Source organism: Solenopsis invicta, chromosome 12 (assembly GCF_016802725.1).
Source record: "Solenopsis invicta isolate M01_SB chromosome 12, UNIL_Sinv_3.0, whole genome shotgun sequence".
NCBI lineage: Eukaryota > Metazoa > Arthropoda > Insecta > Hymenoptera > Formicidae > Solenopsis > Solenopsis invicta.
In genome coordinates, this window is record NC_052675.1 from 15,392,677 (window position 1) to 15,406,362 (window position 13,686).

Sequence of the window (13,686 nt, forward strand, 5' to 3'; positions counted from 1 at the left end):
TCTGTTCCTACAACTCGAAACGCTCGGAACTGTTCGAAACTACAAGTGTAAATACCATCTACACGTGAAATAAAGGCTGTATTCGTTCTTTGGCGCTGAGTTGTAATGTTTGCAAATACTAATATTCTAAATTCCACTAAATGTTTAATTAAAAAAACTTCAGAATAATTAAGCGAAAAATATTATTACATAAAATTATTATTTGAAATTAAAAATACATTTATTAAATAATATGTGGTATATATATTTTTTATAAATAACAAATAATCTTAAGATTTTAAAGATTTTAAAAATTAATTTGAGTATGTAACATTACTTCAGATGTTATATTCAGTTAAATTAGTTTTTTCAAAATCTTTATAAGAAATATATGTACCATATATTATTTCATGATGGACATTGGACAAATAGGCACGTTCAACAGATTCAATACGTTGAGGTATATTCTTTTAGATCATTCAATCAGACCTTTAGATCTAGAAGAATACACCAATAACATCAAGCGCCTACTTAATTATTGAGTCTATTAAACGCATCGGGAAGGTTTCATTCGGACACGGTGAGATAGAACATCTAGAAGTCGATTGTGTATCATGTAACTAGTGAAAATTACAAAAGTGAGCAAATACACTAAGTGTTGATCAATGAAATTATAAATACTCTAGTAAATTTGTTTACTTTTGTCATTTTTACTTTAATTACATGATACACAATCGACCCCCTACTCACATCTGCCGGTGATATTTTCTGCTGTTCTACTAATCACAAAATTTTATATTAAATTAACCAATCGACGATGTATCCGAATAAGATCCTCTTAAAATTAATTAGTCCATTTTCCTTTTGCATGTGTTAATGGATTAATCAATTTCCATGTGCACATTACTTTTATTCACATATGCAAATTTGCAATTAAATAGATCTAAATAAGTTCTTATCATTAAAATTAATAAAGAAATTTTCCATTTTTCTTCACCCTGATTGGTTACTCAAAGTTATTCTACCCAACGAGTAGAATTTTCAAACACAGCCTATTGGTCCAGCGCTAGTGACATTGTATATGTACGATTGGTATTACGTTGATTTGACATGTGGTGATTTCGATAAGAGCGGCCCCTGCGGCACGCGCAGATCTGTCGGTACTAATGAAAACAGGTGTCACACGTAATCGCTGGAACGCCGCGTGAGAGCACCGTGGGTGGCGAGACGCCAGGCGGCGCCACACGCCACCCCCGTAGCCCCCCCGACGGGTGGCTCTCTTGTCGCTCCCGTTCCCAGGCGGAATTATCATCGTTCCGTCGCTGTTTTCTGTTGTGTTTTTGGGGCCGGGACCGTGCCGTCGAAGGGGAGGGAAAAAAGGAAGGAGACATGCCGTAATCGCGATAATCACCGCGCCGAGGGGCAGCCGTGTGCGTGCGTGAGTGCCGCGACGTGTGCCCGGATCGCGAGAATCGCCGCCGCGCGTCGTCTCAACACGCGTCCGTCCGTCCGTCGTGCGTCGGCCGCGCCGCGTGCAGGCAGGTGTAATTTAATAAGCGCAGGCAGGCTGGGGAGGCTGGTGGCTGGCTGGCGATTTAACAGGATATCGATTTGTCTGGTGGCGGCGAGCCAGTGCCGCCGCCGCCGCCGCCGCCGCCACCGCCGCTGCCGCCGCCACCGCCGCTGCTGCTCGCGGCACACCGCACAGCCGGGACACACGGCAGCACCGCGTACGGCTGTCAGGCGTTACGGGGACAGCCATGGACGTCGATATTTTTGGGGCACAGCGGTGTGCAGCTGTGCCGTGTGCGTGCGCGACCGCGTGCCCGATAAGCGACGAGATGTGACGCGAGACGGCCGCCCCGGCGACGATTATTCCGTTTCAAACACGAAGAGAAGAGCGTGGCCAGAACGGGCAGAGAAAGAAAGAAAGAAAGAGAGAGAGAAAGCGAGAGAGCGCAAGCAAGAGGAAGAGAGAGAGAGAGAAAGAGACACGCATACACGCATAGGCAATACGAATGCGATCGGTCTTGAATGAGAAGCGGATGCCTACGTAAAGGAGGCCCGTTCATTGTGTCTGCTACGTCATACGTGTGGAACGCTCTTTCGCTAGGTCGTCGGTTCAGTTGTACCGTATTTAAAGTCGACCGTCGGCCATAAGATAAACGATGGAACTTCACGGTGCGGGAGCGCCCGTCGGGGCCGTGGCCTGTCCTGTGTGTACCCTGTATCTGCGTGAGGGTATCAGTCTGCAAAAGCATCTGGACACTCATCCCAAGGAACAGGTTATAGATGCTCTTATTAAAGCCAGCGCCTCCTCGGCACAGTCGCAACAGCAGCAGCAGCAACAACAACAACAACAACAACAACAACAACAACAACAGCAGCAGCAGCAGCAAGTTCTACCATCATCAGCAGGAACATCACTACCATTATCACTGCAGCCACAGGCTGCGCTTCAGACCCCTACTTCTATTCAGGCGCCCCAGGCGTCCTCCCAGGTCTCGCAGAACGCACACATTTCTACTCACTCCCCGTATCCTGTAGGACCCATCTTTGAATGTCCACCCATAAGTACCATGATGCCACCGCAGTTCACCTCCTTCAGCTATCAGCAATTTGTGAACAATGGGACCATGATGATACCGCAGTATGCGATGGCGCCGCAAGCCAATCAGATGATGCAGATGCTGTATAATCCATATGGTATGTACCAACAGCAAATACCCACCGTCCAAATGATCTCACCAGTTGCAGCTATTCCTGGCGCGACGACGACAACGAGGATCCGACCAGTGGTTACCATGGCCGGGGAGAACAACGTCAGGACCCTGACGGTCCCTGTAAATAGTCCCGAGCCAAAGCAGATTCTGCCAGAGATTCTGCCAGAGGCGGAACCTGAGTCCGGGCAAGTTATGTCAGACGTGAACCTCTCAGCGTCGCCTGTGCTACCGAGCGAAGACGCATCTGTCAGGGTGAGGGAGGAGGGCGACAGCGGCGCGCTGCCGATCGATCTCAGAGGACAGCAGACACGGAGCTCTACGCCTCCCGGCGACGGCACGGTGCAGCATGAATACAACGCTATTCCCAGATCTATTACAATTGCCTGTGCTATAGATGACGCCGACAAGGTGGAGAGCGTATTGCCGGACGTGATGGACGAGGAGGCGTCGAGCAACGTTCCGACCGCGGACTTACAGTGCAAAACTGTCACGTACGAGCAGCCAGAAACACAACAGTTTACACAGCAGGTCATCGAGGAGGGATACGGGAGCGTATCCAGGAAAACGCTCAATGGGACAGCCGACATCGATTCCGTGGCTTGCGAATCGGAAATGATGAGTGACGATAGACCCGCGAGTCGCAGCAGCAGCATAAATAGCAACGTCGGCTCGCCGCGGGATCTGATAGCAATAGACGCGCTGAAGGACTCTGTTCAGCCCGAGCTTAACTCGGTAGAGAAACTGGAGAATCTGATCACCATAATGGAAACGGAGCTCAATAACGCTTCGCTTCAGAAAGAAAATAATATTTCAAACGATCAGGAGAGTTTAGACGCGAAGGAGAAGGACGCCGTGACGGACAGAGAGGAGAGTGTAATTCACGACACTGTGGTCACGATCCCGGGCTCCCATGAGAAGGATCACATATTGCCCGATATACAGGAAGAGAATAATTACGTAACTAACGAACTGAGAATGCTGGAAAAATCTTGTAGTTCGTCATACAGAGTAGACTGTTCGAAAATAAACGAAGCACTGGAGAGACTGGAGAGAACTTTTCATTCAGATAATTATAAATATAGTTTTTCAGCGCCTGCGTCGCCGGTTGCGAGGAGGAAGAGCCGCAAGGTCGTGCAGCGTCGCTATAGCTCGCGATCGGAGCATGGATCATGCGAGAATCTCAACGCGTATCGTCACCGTGCCGGCTTCGACGACACCGCGGCCATGCACGACGACGAAGATGACGACGACGATGACGAGGACGACGAGGACGTAGACGAGGACGAAAAGATCGACGAGGAGGACAACTTCGACGAGGCGGACATGGAGATAGACGAGATTCCCAGTCCGCATACGCCTTTCGCGGACTGCGGCGTCCGATCGCACACGCCTTTGTCCACGATCAGCGGCATTTCCGTGTTAAGAGTCAGGAAGGATCTCAGCAAGCCGTGTTCACCTACGTCCATGCATTCGTTTCATCACGTGGACAGCGATAGCGTGACTCACGACGAGGATAGTAACGGTGTAGGCAGCGCCGCGGAGAAGGATCCGATCGACTGTTCTCAGACGGAAGAGGAGAAAATCAAGACTGATCGTCAGCATCAGGAGAACGCGCAGGTGGCGGTGTGCGGAAGCGTTGCGAAAATTCAGGAGTCGAGCAGCAGTTATGCGTACCATCAATCAGTGATAACCGAGCACATCAGTTCATTTCCCGTGATACACTCGCAATCGTCCGTCTTGATGCACGAGTCGTACTCCATCACGACGAGCACCAAGACGCAAAATCTCCTGAATCTCTCCGAGTCAATAAATCCCACTACTAGTACCGAATCCAGGAGCTTTCACTCGGCTAAGTCGTTGATGCCGAAGCAATCGATGGAACTGCTCAACATAAATGAAGATGCTCACGCCGGGCCAATGAACGTCTTTGAATTTGACGGACTGCAAATATTAGTTCCTAGTACGTTTATAAGTGACTCGTCCCAGAAAGCGGTGAGTGCGACCAGCCAGCAATCTATGGCGAGTAGCGAGGGTGCAATAGGTATCGATGAAGAAGTGAAGAGTATTAATATGCGCGCCGACGAGACCATGCCACCTAGGGGCGAATTGTCGGAACAAGAAAGTAATGGTTGCACGGAGCAGTCTGCATGGCAGGTTTGTAATGTGCATTATTCTTTTTTTTTATGTTTTTAGTTAAAATTTTTTGCTTATACAGTTCTTTGTTCCGATCTTTGTATTATTTATGTGATTTAGTATTTGCAATTATCTTTTATATTCACGAAAACATTGCATAAATGTTTTGATTCATAATTGCATTTGTAAAGTTTTCTAATATGAAGTAAAAGGAATTTTTTATTTATCTACTTAGTTTATAATAAATAGTTATAATTATGGTATATTCATATATAAAATAGTTATTAAGAGTATTTACAAATATTTATATTAACATTGCATAACATTTTGATTCGTAATTGCAGAGTTTTCTAATGTACAATAAAAAATTAACATATGAAAGAATTTTTTTTATTTATCTTAATTTATAATAAATTGATATGTTATAATTACACATAAAAGATTAAGAGTATCTGCAATTATATTTTATATTTATGAAAATATACATTTTTGATTTATAATTATATACAGATTTTTCTAAGGTACAGTAAAAGATATAACATGTAAAAGAAAAATTTATTTATTTTATAAAAAATTATTATATTTGATTAAAGGATTTATATTGAAAGTTGTCTTTAAATTGATTTTTTATAGTTATTAAGATATGTTTTGTATTTTCCAAATCTAATTATTAAAGGGAACAGAATTATTAAATATTTAATTATATTATTCTTGTCAAATCACTTTGAAATTATTATCAAATTGAAAATTTTCATGAAATTATACAATTGTTATTGTGTTATTTATATGTATATTTATATTTTGTGTTATGTTCACATTGAAAGTCTTGTTTTTTATTATTGTATTATAATGGAATATTATACAAAAAAATATTAATGAAATTTTATTGCAATGTCACAATATAATTATATATATGTTCTTCATTTAAAAGAATCTTAATGTTTTTTTAATTAAAAAAATCTTAATATTTCAAAATCATAGATTTACATCATGCAATAGGTCAGACTGCGGCAGCTTTATATGTTAATATTTTGTAACTTTGCAGTTTTTTTATTGTTAATAGAAATTCTGTTAGGTTCAACCAGTATGTCTGTTCCAAAACGGACAAATATGAAATCTTGTAGAAATTACCTGATTATAATCAAATTTATCAAACGTTTTGATTATAATAACCAGAGTCTTGTTATTAATAACCAGAAATTCTGCTTGGTTTTACCAGAAACACTCAATCATATAAGTTTTGTTAATATTATTATTAATTTTTTTTAATGTATCTAGTGTAAATAAAGCCCATAAAAAATTTTATATTTAATTTATTTTTATGCCTACATTAATGAATTAAAGTTTACCGATTTTTTGTTCTTTCTAAATCTTTTTATCTTCTTTAAGAATGTTATTGATGTATCTATATACACATATAGATCAGCAATACATTTTTTGTATGATACATCTCTGTATTTCTAAGATACGTTTTTATTGTGTAGTTGTACATGGGTCAAGAATCGTCACGCATGTCCACCTCTTACGATTTGTTGGCACGAGAAAGCTGGGAAGAATCAGAAGGATCCGACAACGAAATCAGCGGGCCGTTGTTGGATAGTAGATCATTGGCCACGCACTTTACTTCAAGCCTGTTTCTGGATCGGGATCGGAAAACACCGACCAAACGAACATTCAAGTGTTCCCACTGTAGCGAAGTGTTTGATTGTCCGAAAGAGCGTAGAGTTCACAGCACAACAGTGCACAAGGACGCAATGCCCAGTAGCAGTAGAGACCATTTGGATCAACCAGAGGTGAAGGACATCAAGTTGTTGGATAGTCGCATGAATATGTTTGACGACATATTTATACCGAGTATACATATGCAACAACACATGTACCATCATCAGCAGCCGCTCTTGCATCAGCTGCAGCCACCGTCGCAGCCTGGATCGGACGGCCTGACGAAAGCCGAGGCCGACCAGAAGATCGGCGAAAATTTGGTGATACCGTCGAATATCGAGGTGATCTGCACGATATGCAATCAGCGTTTCAACAGCGAGAAATCTCTGCAGGCGCATCACCGGCGCATGCATATCGCCGATGTGAACAAACGCATACGCGAGACCGCCAAGTGTCAGATATGCAACGAGGAATTCCCGTCAGTGTTCCTGTTCAACGCGCACCTGAAGATACATCCGTTAGAATGTGGCCAATGCGGTAAATATTTCTATCGCAAGCAGAACTTCAAGCTCCACATGAAACGTCACCTAGGTATCAAACCGTTCCCGTGTACCGTGTGCGATAAAGCGTTCCTCACCAAGCAAAAGCTAGAGGAGCACACAAATGGCCACACCGGTAACGCGCCCGTCAGGTGTAGCTTGTGTAACGAGACCTTCCGCAGATATTCGAATCTGACTCAGCACAAAAATAGGCATCATTTAAACATCAAGAAGAAGCTCAAGGACTATATATGCCACTGCGGTGAGGTGTTCCACACGAAGAAAAAGCTCGCCTGGCATAAGGAGACGCATGATGAAAAGCCCAAGGCGTGCACGTATTGCAATGAGCGATTTATCCACATGGCTAGCCTGACGCGTCACATGCGTCGCGCTCATAATCGCCGATTTGTTCCTGATGCTCAGCGCGAGAGCGAAAACGTCGAATGTCCAATCTGCAAGTGTATCTACCTGCGATCGTCGCTGGCAGTGCATATGCGCGTGCACAATGGCGAGCGACCGTACGAGTGTCAAGTTTGCTCCAAGGCGTTCAGCACCAAGTGGAACCTGCAGCTGCACAAATGGACGCACGCAGCGCGCAGCACCAAGCCGTTTAAATGTAATCAGTGCAGCGCGGCATTCTACCGTCACAGCGACTACACAGCGCACATGAATTCCCATCGGAATGTGCGGCCGTACACTTGCAACTACTGCGGCGCGCAGTTCATCCGCAAGTACAACTGTCTGCGGCACGTGAAGGAGCACGAGGAGAACAAAGCGTATACGTGCGATGTGTGCAACAAGACCTTCCACCGCTCGTACTATCTCAAGGAGCATTTGCGTGTGCACTCGGGCGCGCGGCCGTACACGTGTCATATCTGCGGCAAGTCGAGCGGCACCAAGTCCAATCACAACAAACACGTGCGAATTCATCACGCGCGCGAGCCTGTAAATACCGAGAATTGAATAAGGATTGCTGGATCATCTACGACCCGCTATGTTCATTTTGGCGTTCTTATTGTCGCAGTTGGGATGAATCGGACGGGACTCGGCGCAATCGCACACGTTGTACTTGTAACGAGATTACAGCGTACACAGTTCTCAGGAAACTGGAACTATACTTTTACACTTTGATTTGGTATGATGTAACATTTCGACGAGTCTCCACGCGCAGTGGACACTCATCGCTACGTGCCTGCGGCACATTAGAAGCTGAACTCGTCAAAGTTTTGATAAGGTGGTTGATCCTAGTTTTGAACCGATTTTTCTCGAACTGGCTTGGTCCAGCCCAAATTCTACACGAGGGATAGTCGTGCTAACTGGTTAGCGATTCGCTGTCCCCGTCTAAATTATAGCTACAATTACCGTCGGTACTACGAAATTTAGTTAAGATTATTTAGCGCCGATCGACGTACAGATAACGGCAAGTCGATGTTTTATTGTACTCGATCGGAGAGACGCGTATTGCGTTCACACGCGATACAGAAAAAGATATAATTAACGAATATGTACGGCTGTACGCGTATACGCGCCGATGACAATGAAGACAATTGAGTCACCGTAACGGTATTCGAGTGCTGAGTCTAAAGCACTGGGTCTACTGTTAAGGGTTTTATTCGATTTCGTATGTATGAGGAATATATACTGTGTTATATACATGCCGTACATTTTTAATATTATTAATACTATAAAGGTACATGAATTTTTTATATATATCCGAAAGTGTCTTATGGTAACACTTTAAGCATTGCCATACGTAGAATAATTCGGAGACATTAACTTTGTCATCCGTGTGGTTTAATTTTAGACAAGTAATTTTACCTTATCTAAAATCTCTTTTTTTTCTTTTTTGATCAAATTGCTATTAAGTAACTGTTACATTATTATCATTCTTTTTGTTAATGAATGCAAGGTATTTTTTTTATTTCTAAGAAATTCATTAATACTTGATTTTTTGTATGTATATAATATTTAAATTATGTGTTAAAATGTGATTTAGTTTAATTTAAAAGCACTTAAAAAGAAAAAGAAATCTTTAGATATCCAAGCATTTAAGACTAATGTAGGGCATGCAAGTATTCTAAGGACTTCTTTGTTCCATAACAATTTTTAAAAAAAGTATGCTATGTATGTTACTTATACATTAAATTCTATCAGCTTGTCAATGTATTGCAATACTTTGTAGTTATTTATTTTTTATTTATTGCGTTGAAAAAGACAAAAAATTTCATATAAAATTTGTATATTTAAATTTTTTAAATTTTATTTTAAATCAAGTTTACGTATTTATTAAAATTTGTTTGTGTTCTGTTTTCTCTTTTTCTTGCAAAACTTATAGCCCTGCGAAGATATCTAAGGATCAAAGTTGTTATCTATGATATATTGTATTATCAAGCAACTTCATTATACGGGATTGGGATTTTATTACGTTATACATGCTACGTTTTAAACATTTGCGTATTAGGTAGGTCCAGTGACTTCAGACTACAATTACCTAAGCTACTGATATGAATTTTTAATAAAGATTAACTATCATAATATATGTCACAAAGATTCTCAAATAAATCTTGCGGAGGAAAAATTTGCTACGCAATGAAAGGACACGTTTGCCAACTAATAGTAATTAATTATTATATACAGATAATTAATCCAATTAATATTTACAAAGGTACACAGCACTTTTATGTGTCGATGGTTGTAAAGAATTTCGTTTTTTACAAGTATCTATTTTACACGAGAAATATATACATATTACAAGTTTCTGTGCATCGTTTGCCCAATGTAAGCCCAATATAAGCATGAGACGATTCGTATTGAATTGCGATCAATTTTCTATGCAAGGGCCTATATAAATTAATATTATAACTATCGATTATTACACATAATGGTTATGAAAATCTTAGTTGTTATTCTTCTATATTTATATATTTTGCAATGTGTATAAGACCGGTATATTATTGGTTACTATAATTTCAAGACTGATCGGTGTTGGTTCTTTACATATTGCTCTCTAATACGAATGAAAACAGTTGTGCTCTTCAATGTTAGTGTAACACCAATAATTTATTTTGACGAATATTTTACAATAATTCAATATTATTACTTATAAAACAGAAGAATGTAAGTCTAAAAAAAGATCACAGTCTTGCATTTTTAAAATAACTAAAAAAGTATTTTGATATGAAATCAAATTATATATAATTATGCATTATACAATTTGCTATAAATTATGTATAAATTGGAATCTGATTATATATAAAATAACAGATTTTTGTTAAATATATTTTGGTTTAAAAATTTAGAATATCTAAAATTACATTAATTTTTTTATTATAATATATATGGAACATTATATCATATGTGTTATTTTTTCAAAATATATTAGTTTTAGAGAGTTTACTAAACTTGCACTACAACTGTATAAAAAAAAAATATTAAAATCGATCATTTTTGGATTTACTCTCTTCTGATACTTATTGTACTTTTTAATATGATTTAATAATAGTATGTTAAATGCTATTTGAAAAATCAGGCTAGTGTCTTGTGATGTTGATGAATGATATTGTTAACTAGATAGGCGTACTTTTGCATGCAAGAGGTGAAGAAATTAAAAAATGGGCGACTGTTTATTATTTTGATGTAGGGGAGCAATATTGAAGAGGATATAAAGCTGGCTGAAATATGTAAGCTATATTATCGGTTGTTTGACTTTTGTGCAAATCAAATCCTTTGCTAAAAAAAAATTTGACTATTAATTTTAAAAGAAGCGACCAATCGGAAATGATTAGCAAGTGTCAAAAAAAACGTGTAGAAATTTATGAATATTTCGATAATGATTTAAATCTAAAGACATTAATACGGCGAATTGTGCAAAAGGAAGTTAGTTATATTGCAAGTATTATATATACATATGATGGAGTCTGTTTAAAGAATATTAACCCTTTGTACTCGAAGTATTTGTTATTCGACAGTATCAGGGATATGTCGTGTGGTGAAAGTGTGCAAGTAATTTTATTTTATGTTATTTCTAAAATTCACTGCTCAGCTAAGATTAAGTTGGCAATTAATGTAAGATGAATAACCGGCAAGAAATATCACTACGGAACATTAAATTTTGACAAAAGATATCCAACTAGCTCTAAAAATCTTACGGAGTGTGAATTGATAAGAACAGTCATGCTGAAAACAATCGCAGATGTGAACATGATAAAATAAGAAAAGTATGTTCGTGTGTGTGTATATATAAATATATATATATTGTGAATACGTGAATCATTAAAATAGATATAGAACGTTACAATGTACTCGAGCCAGCGTGGAAGTGGAAGTGAAAGTGTGGATGATAAACAAACAGAATTCAGTTTTTCGTCGCAAGGTTCCACTCATAAATAGAGTTGTGCATCACAGGATTAAGATAGAACGAATTTATTATTATGCGTATAACTTTATATGGGAAGATTTGTAACTTGTAAATGTGACATTTTGCAACTCTAATCTATACTTGATATAGGGATAAACCAGAAAGTCAGAATATCTGTGAGAAGTAAATTAAATTCTTTGCAATAATATGTAATACCGATGTCATGACTAGACGTGAATATTTCAAGGATAGATTCTTTTGACAACGAGGTATTGAATTTTCTTAAAAGGAATATTCAAACAATATTTACAATTGATTTTAATAACTTATGCTTACGATATGCGAAGTAATGAAAACTAAGAGAATTTGTTGAATTAAAATTTCTCTTATGGATGAAATAAACGTTGTTGAATATGAAATACACTTTAATAATATTGGCTAGTTTAGCAGTATTTTTTAAACCTGAAATCTAGTAAACTAAGCTATCAAATGTAATTGGGAAAATAACGATCTCTTAAGATTTTATTATTTTATCAGTAATATGTCACTTATTAAGATTTTATAATTCTTGTTATTTTTCGAAGGAACGTTGTATTTCAATGAGAAATCTATCTCTGAAATATATGCCTTATTATTCGCGTGTTTTACAAACACTCGATGTATTCTGACGTGTTTTTTGTAATACCGCAACCTTTTACATATAGTATTCCTATTGCAGGCAATATTCAAGCACAAAGGGTTAAAATATTTTGCGTATATACGGAAATAGAAATACGTCAATAGTCTTTGATAATCGACTCCATCGTTTATCTGTATTAAATTAGTCAAATTTAATTTAGCATGTATCTTTTACATTTATTAATACATCATTAAGGAGCGATCGCACGGTCAGTCTCCTCTGTCGTCTTCGCTAAATTTGCTTGTTTTAAAGGATGATTTGATATGCGAGAGGTATATTCAGGTAGCTTGAGAAAACCCACCTACAACCAACATCGACGTCCAAATGTGCAATTGTTTAGTTAAACTATTCATATACCTATTCATAACGTTGTAAATAGTGTAAATATGTACATCAGTTCTATTTTATAATAGGGCCAATGAATTGATTTGGCAATTGAGTATCATACGAAACTCGATCTATGCTATAAGCAGATTAAAAAATAGGGTAACATTATCATTAAAAAAAGGAAAAAAAACAATAAATCAACATATGTATACCTTAATAAAATTTATGTATTGAGGTACGTTTTTAAATAAGTTCATTTTTTCTCATTTCTTTTTCTGTTCACACCAATACCCTGCATTTGTAACATTAAATACAATTGAAAATTGAAATGATAAGAATCATATCAGTGAAAAACCTAATCTAGAAAGATATATTTAAAGATTTATTTTGTTATATAATAGTAAAAACATGAAGTTAAAAATAATCTAGATTTTTCTTAAAATAGAGTATTTGCTGATGTTTTTTTCCTAATTTATATTGTATGTATTTATATGTATTTATATTGGTAAAATTAATTGAAAATAACTTATAGTATCTTTTGCATTTATTCCTGCATTACTTACGATTTAAAGCAAGAAATTAAAATATTAGTAAGAAACATTAATTGAGAGAAGAAATTCAATCATTTCTTAACACTTTGTACATACGTTGTTTTTTGATACTTACACACGTTGGGTCTTGGCATTTTTGCGTTAATTTTTATTACTTTTATAGATATAAACAGTTCTTTAATGACTTTTACATATACCTTAATATCTCGTATAGAAAGTATTTATAACTTCAATTTTTAAAATTTAATTTTGCAAAATCAATCCCTTTAATTAATTTCTTATTCTGTATATTTTTTGTAAGAGAGAGAGAAGTACATTTTGTCAGAAATGATACATTATCGCCAGCTTAGAAAAGATTAGAGAAATTTTAAAAAATTCGTAAATTAGATTTGTATTAATTAGTAAAAAATAAGGTTGGCCAAGTTAATATATTTTTTAACTAAGTTTAGTTACAGTTAATAAAATCAATTTAAAATTAATTTAAATAGCTAATAAAATTAAGTACATTAAAATATATGAAAAACATTTGGTTAAAAGTTGTGTTAAAATTAAAAGAAAAGTTAATAATTAAGTTAAAGTTTGTGTATTTTAAAAATAGTTAAAGTTAAGAATTAACTCATTTAAAATTAATCAAGTTTTTAACTTTATTAATTAACTTTTAAACTATAGTTATTACATACCCAACCCTGATACCTAAAATATTTTAATTTAAACTTTTTTTAATCATCGACCATTC

General features: G+C 37.4%; 1 protein-coding gene across 1 annotated transcript; it reads left to right on the plus strand.

Moving 5' to 3' along the window:
* The first annotated feature begins 2,147 nt into the window (after positions 1-2,147).
* Positions 2,148-9,643, plus strand: LOC105201763. Its single transcript, XM_011169945.3, has 2 exons — positions 2,148-4,856; positions 6,320-9,643. The coding sequence occupies exons 1-2, from the start codon at positions 2,148-2,150 to the stop codon at positions 7,997-7,999; spliced, it is 4,389 nt and encodes a 1,462-aa protein (XP_011168247.1). The 3' UTR covers positions 8,000-9,643.
* Positions 9,644-13,686: the final 4,043 nt, after the last annotated feature.

Excerpts from the sequence above, each read along its gene's own strand:
- LOC105201763 (XM_011169945.3), top strand. The coding sequence starts at position 2,148 with ATGGAACTTCACGGTGCGGGAGCGCCCGTCGGGGCCGTGGCCTGTCCT. Across the intron at positions 4,857-6,319 it reads CGGAGCAGTCTGCATGGCAG|TTGTACATGGGTCAAGAATC; the intron begins GTTTGTAATGTG and ends TTTATTGTGTAG.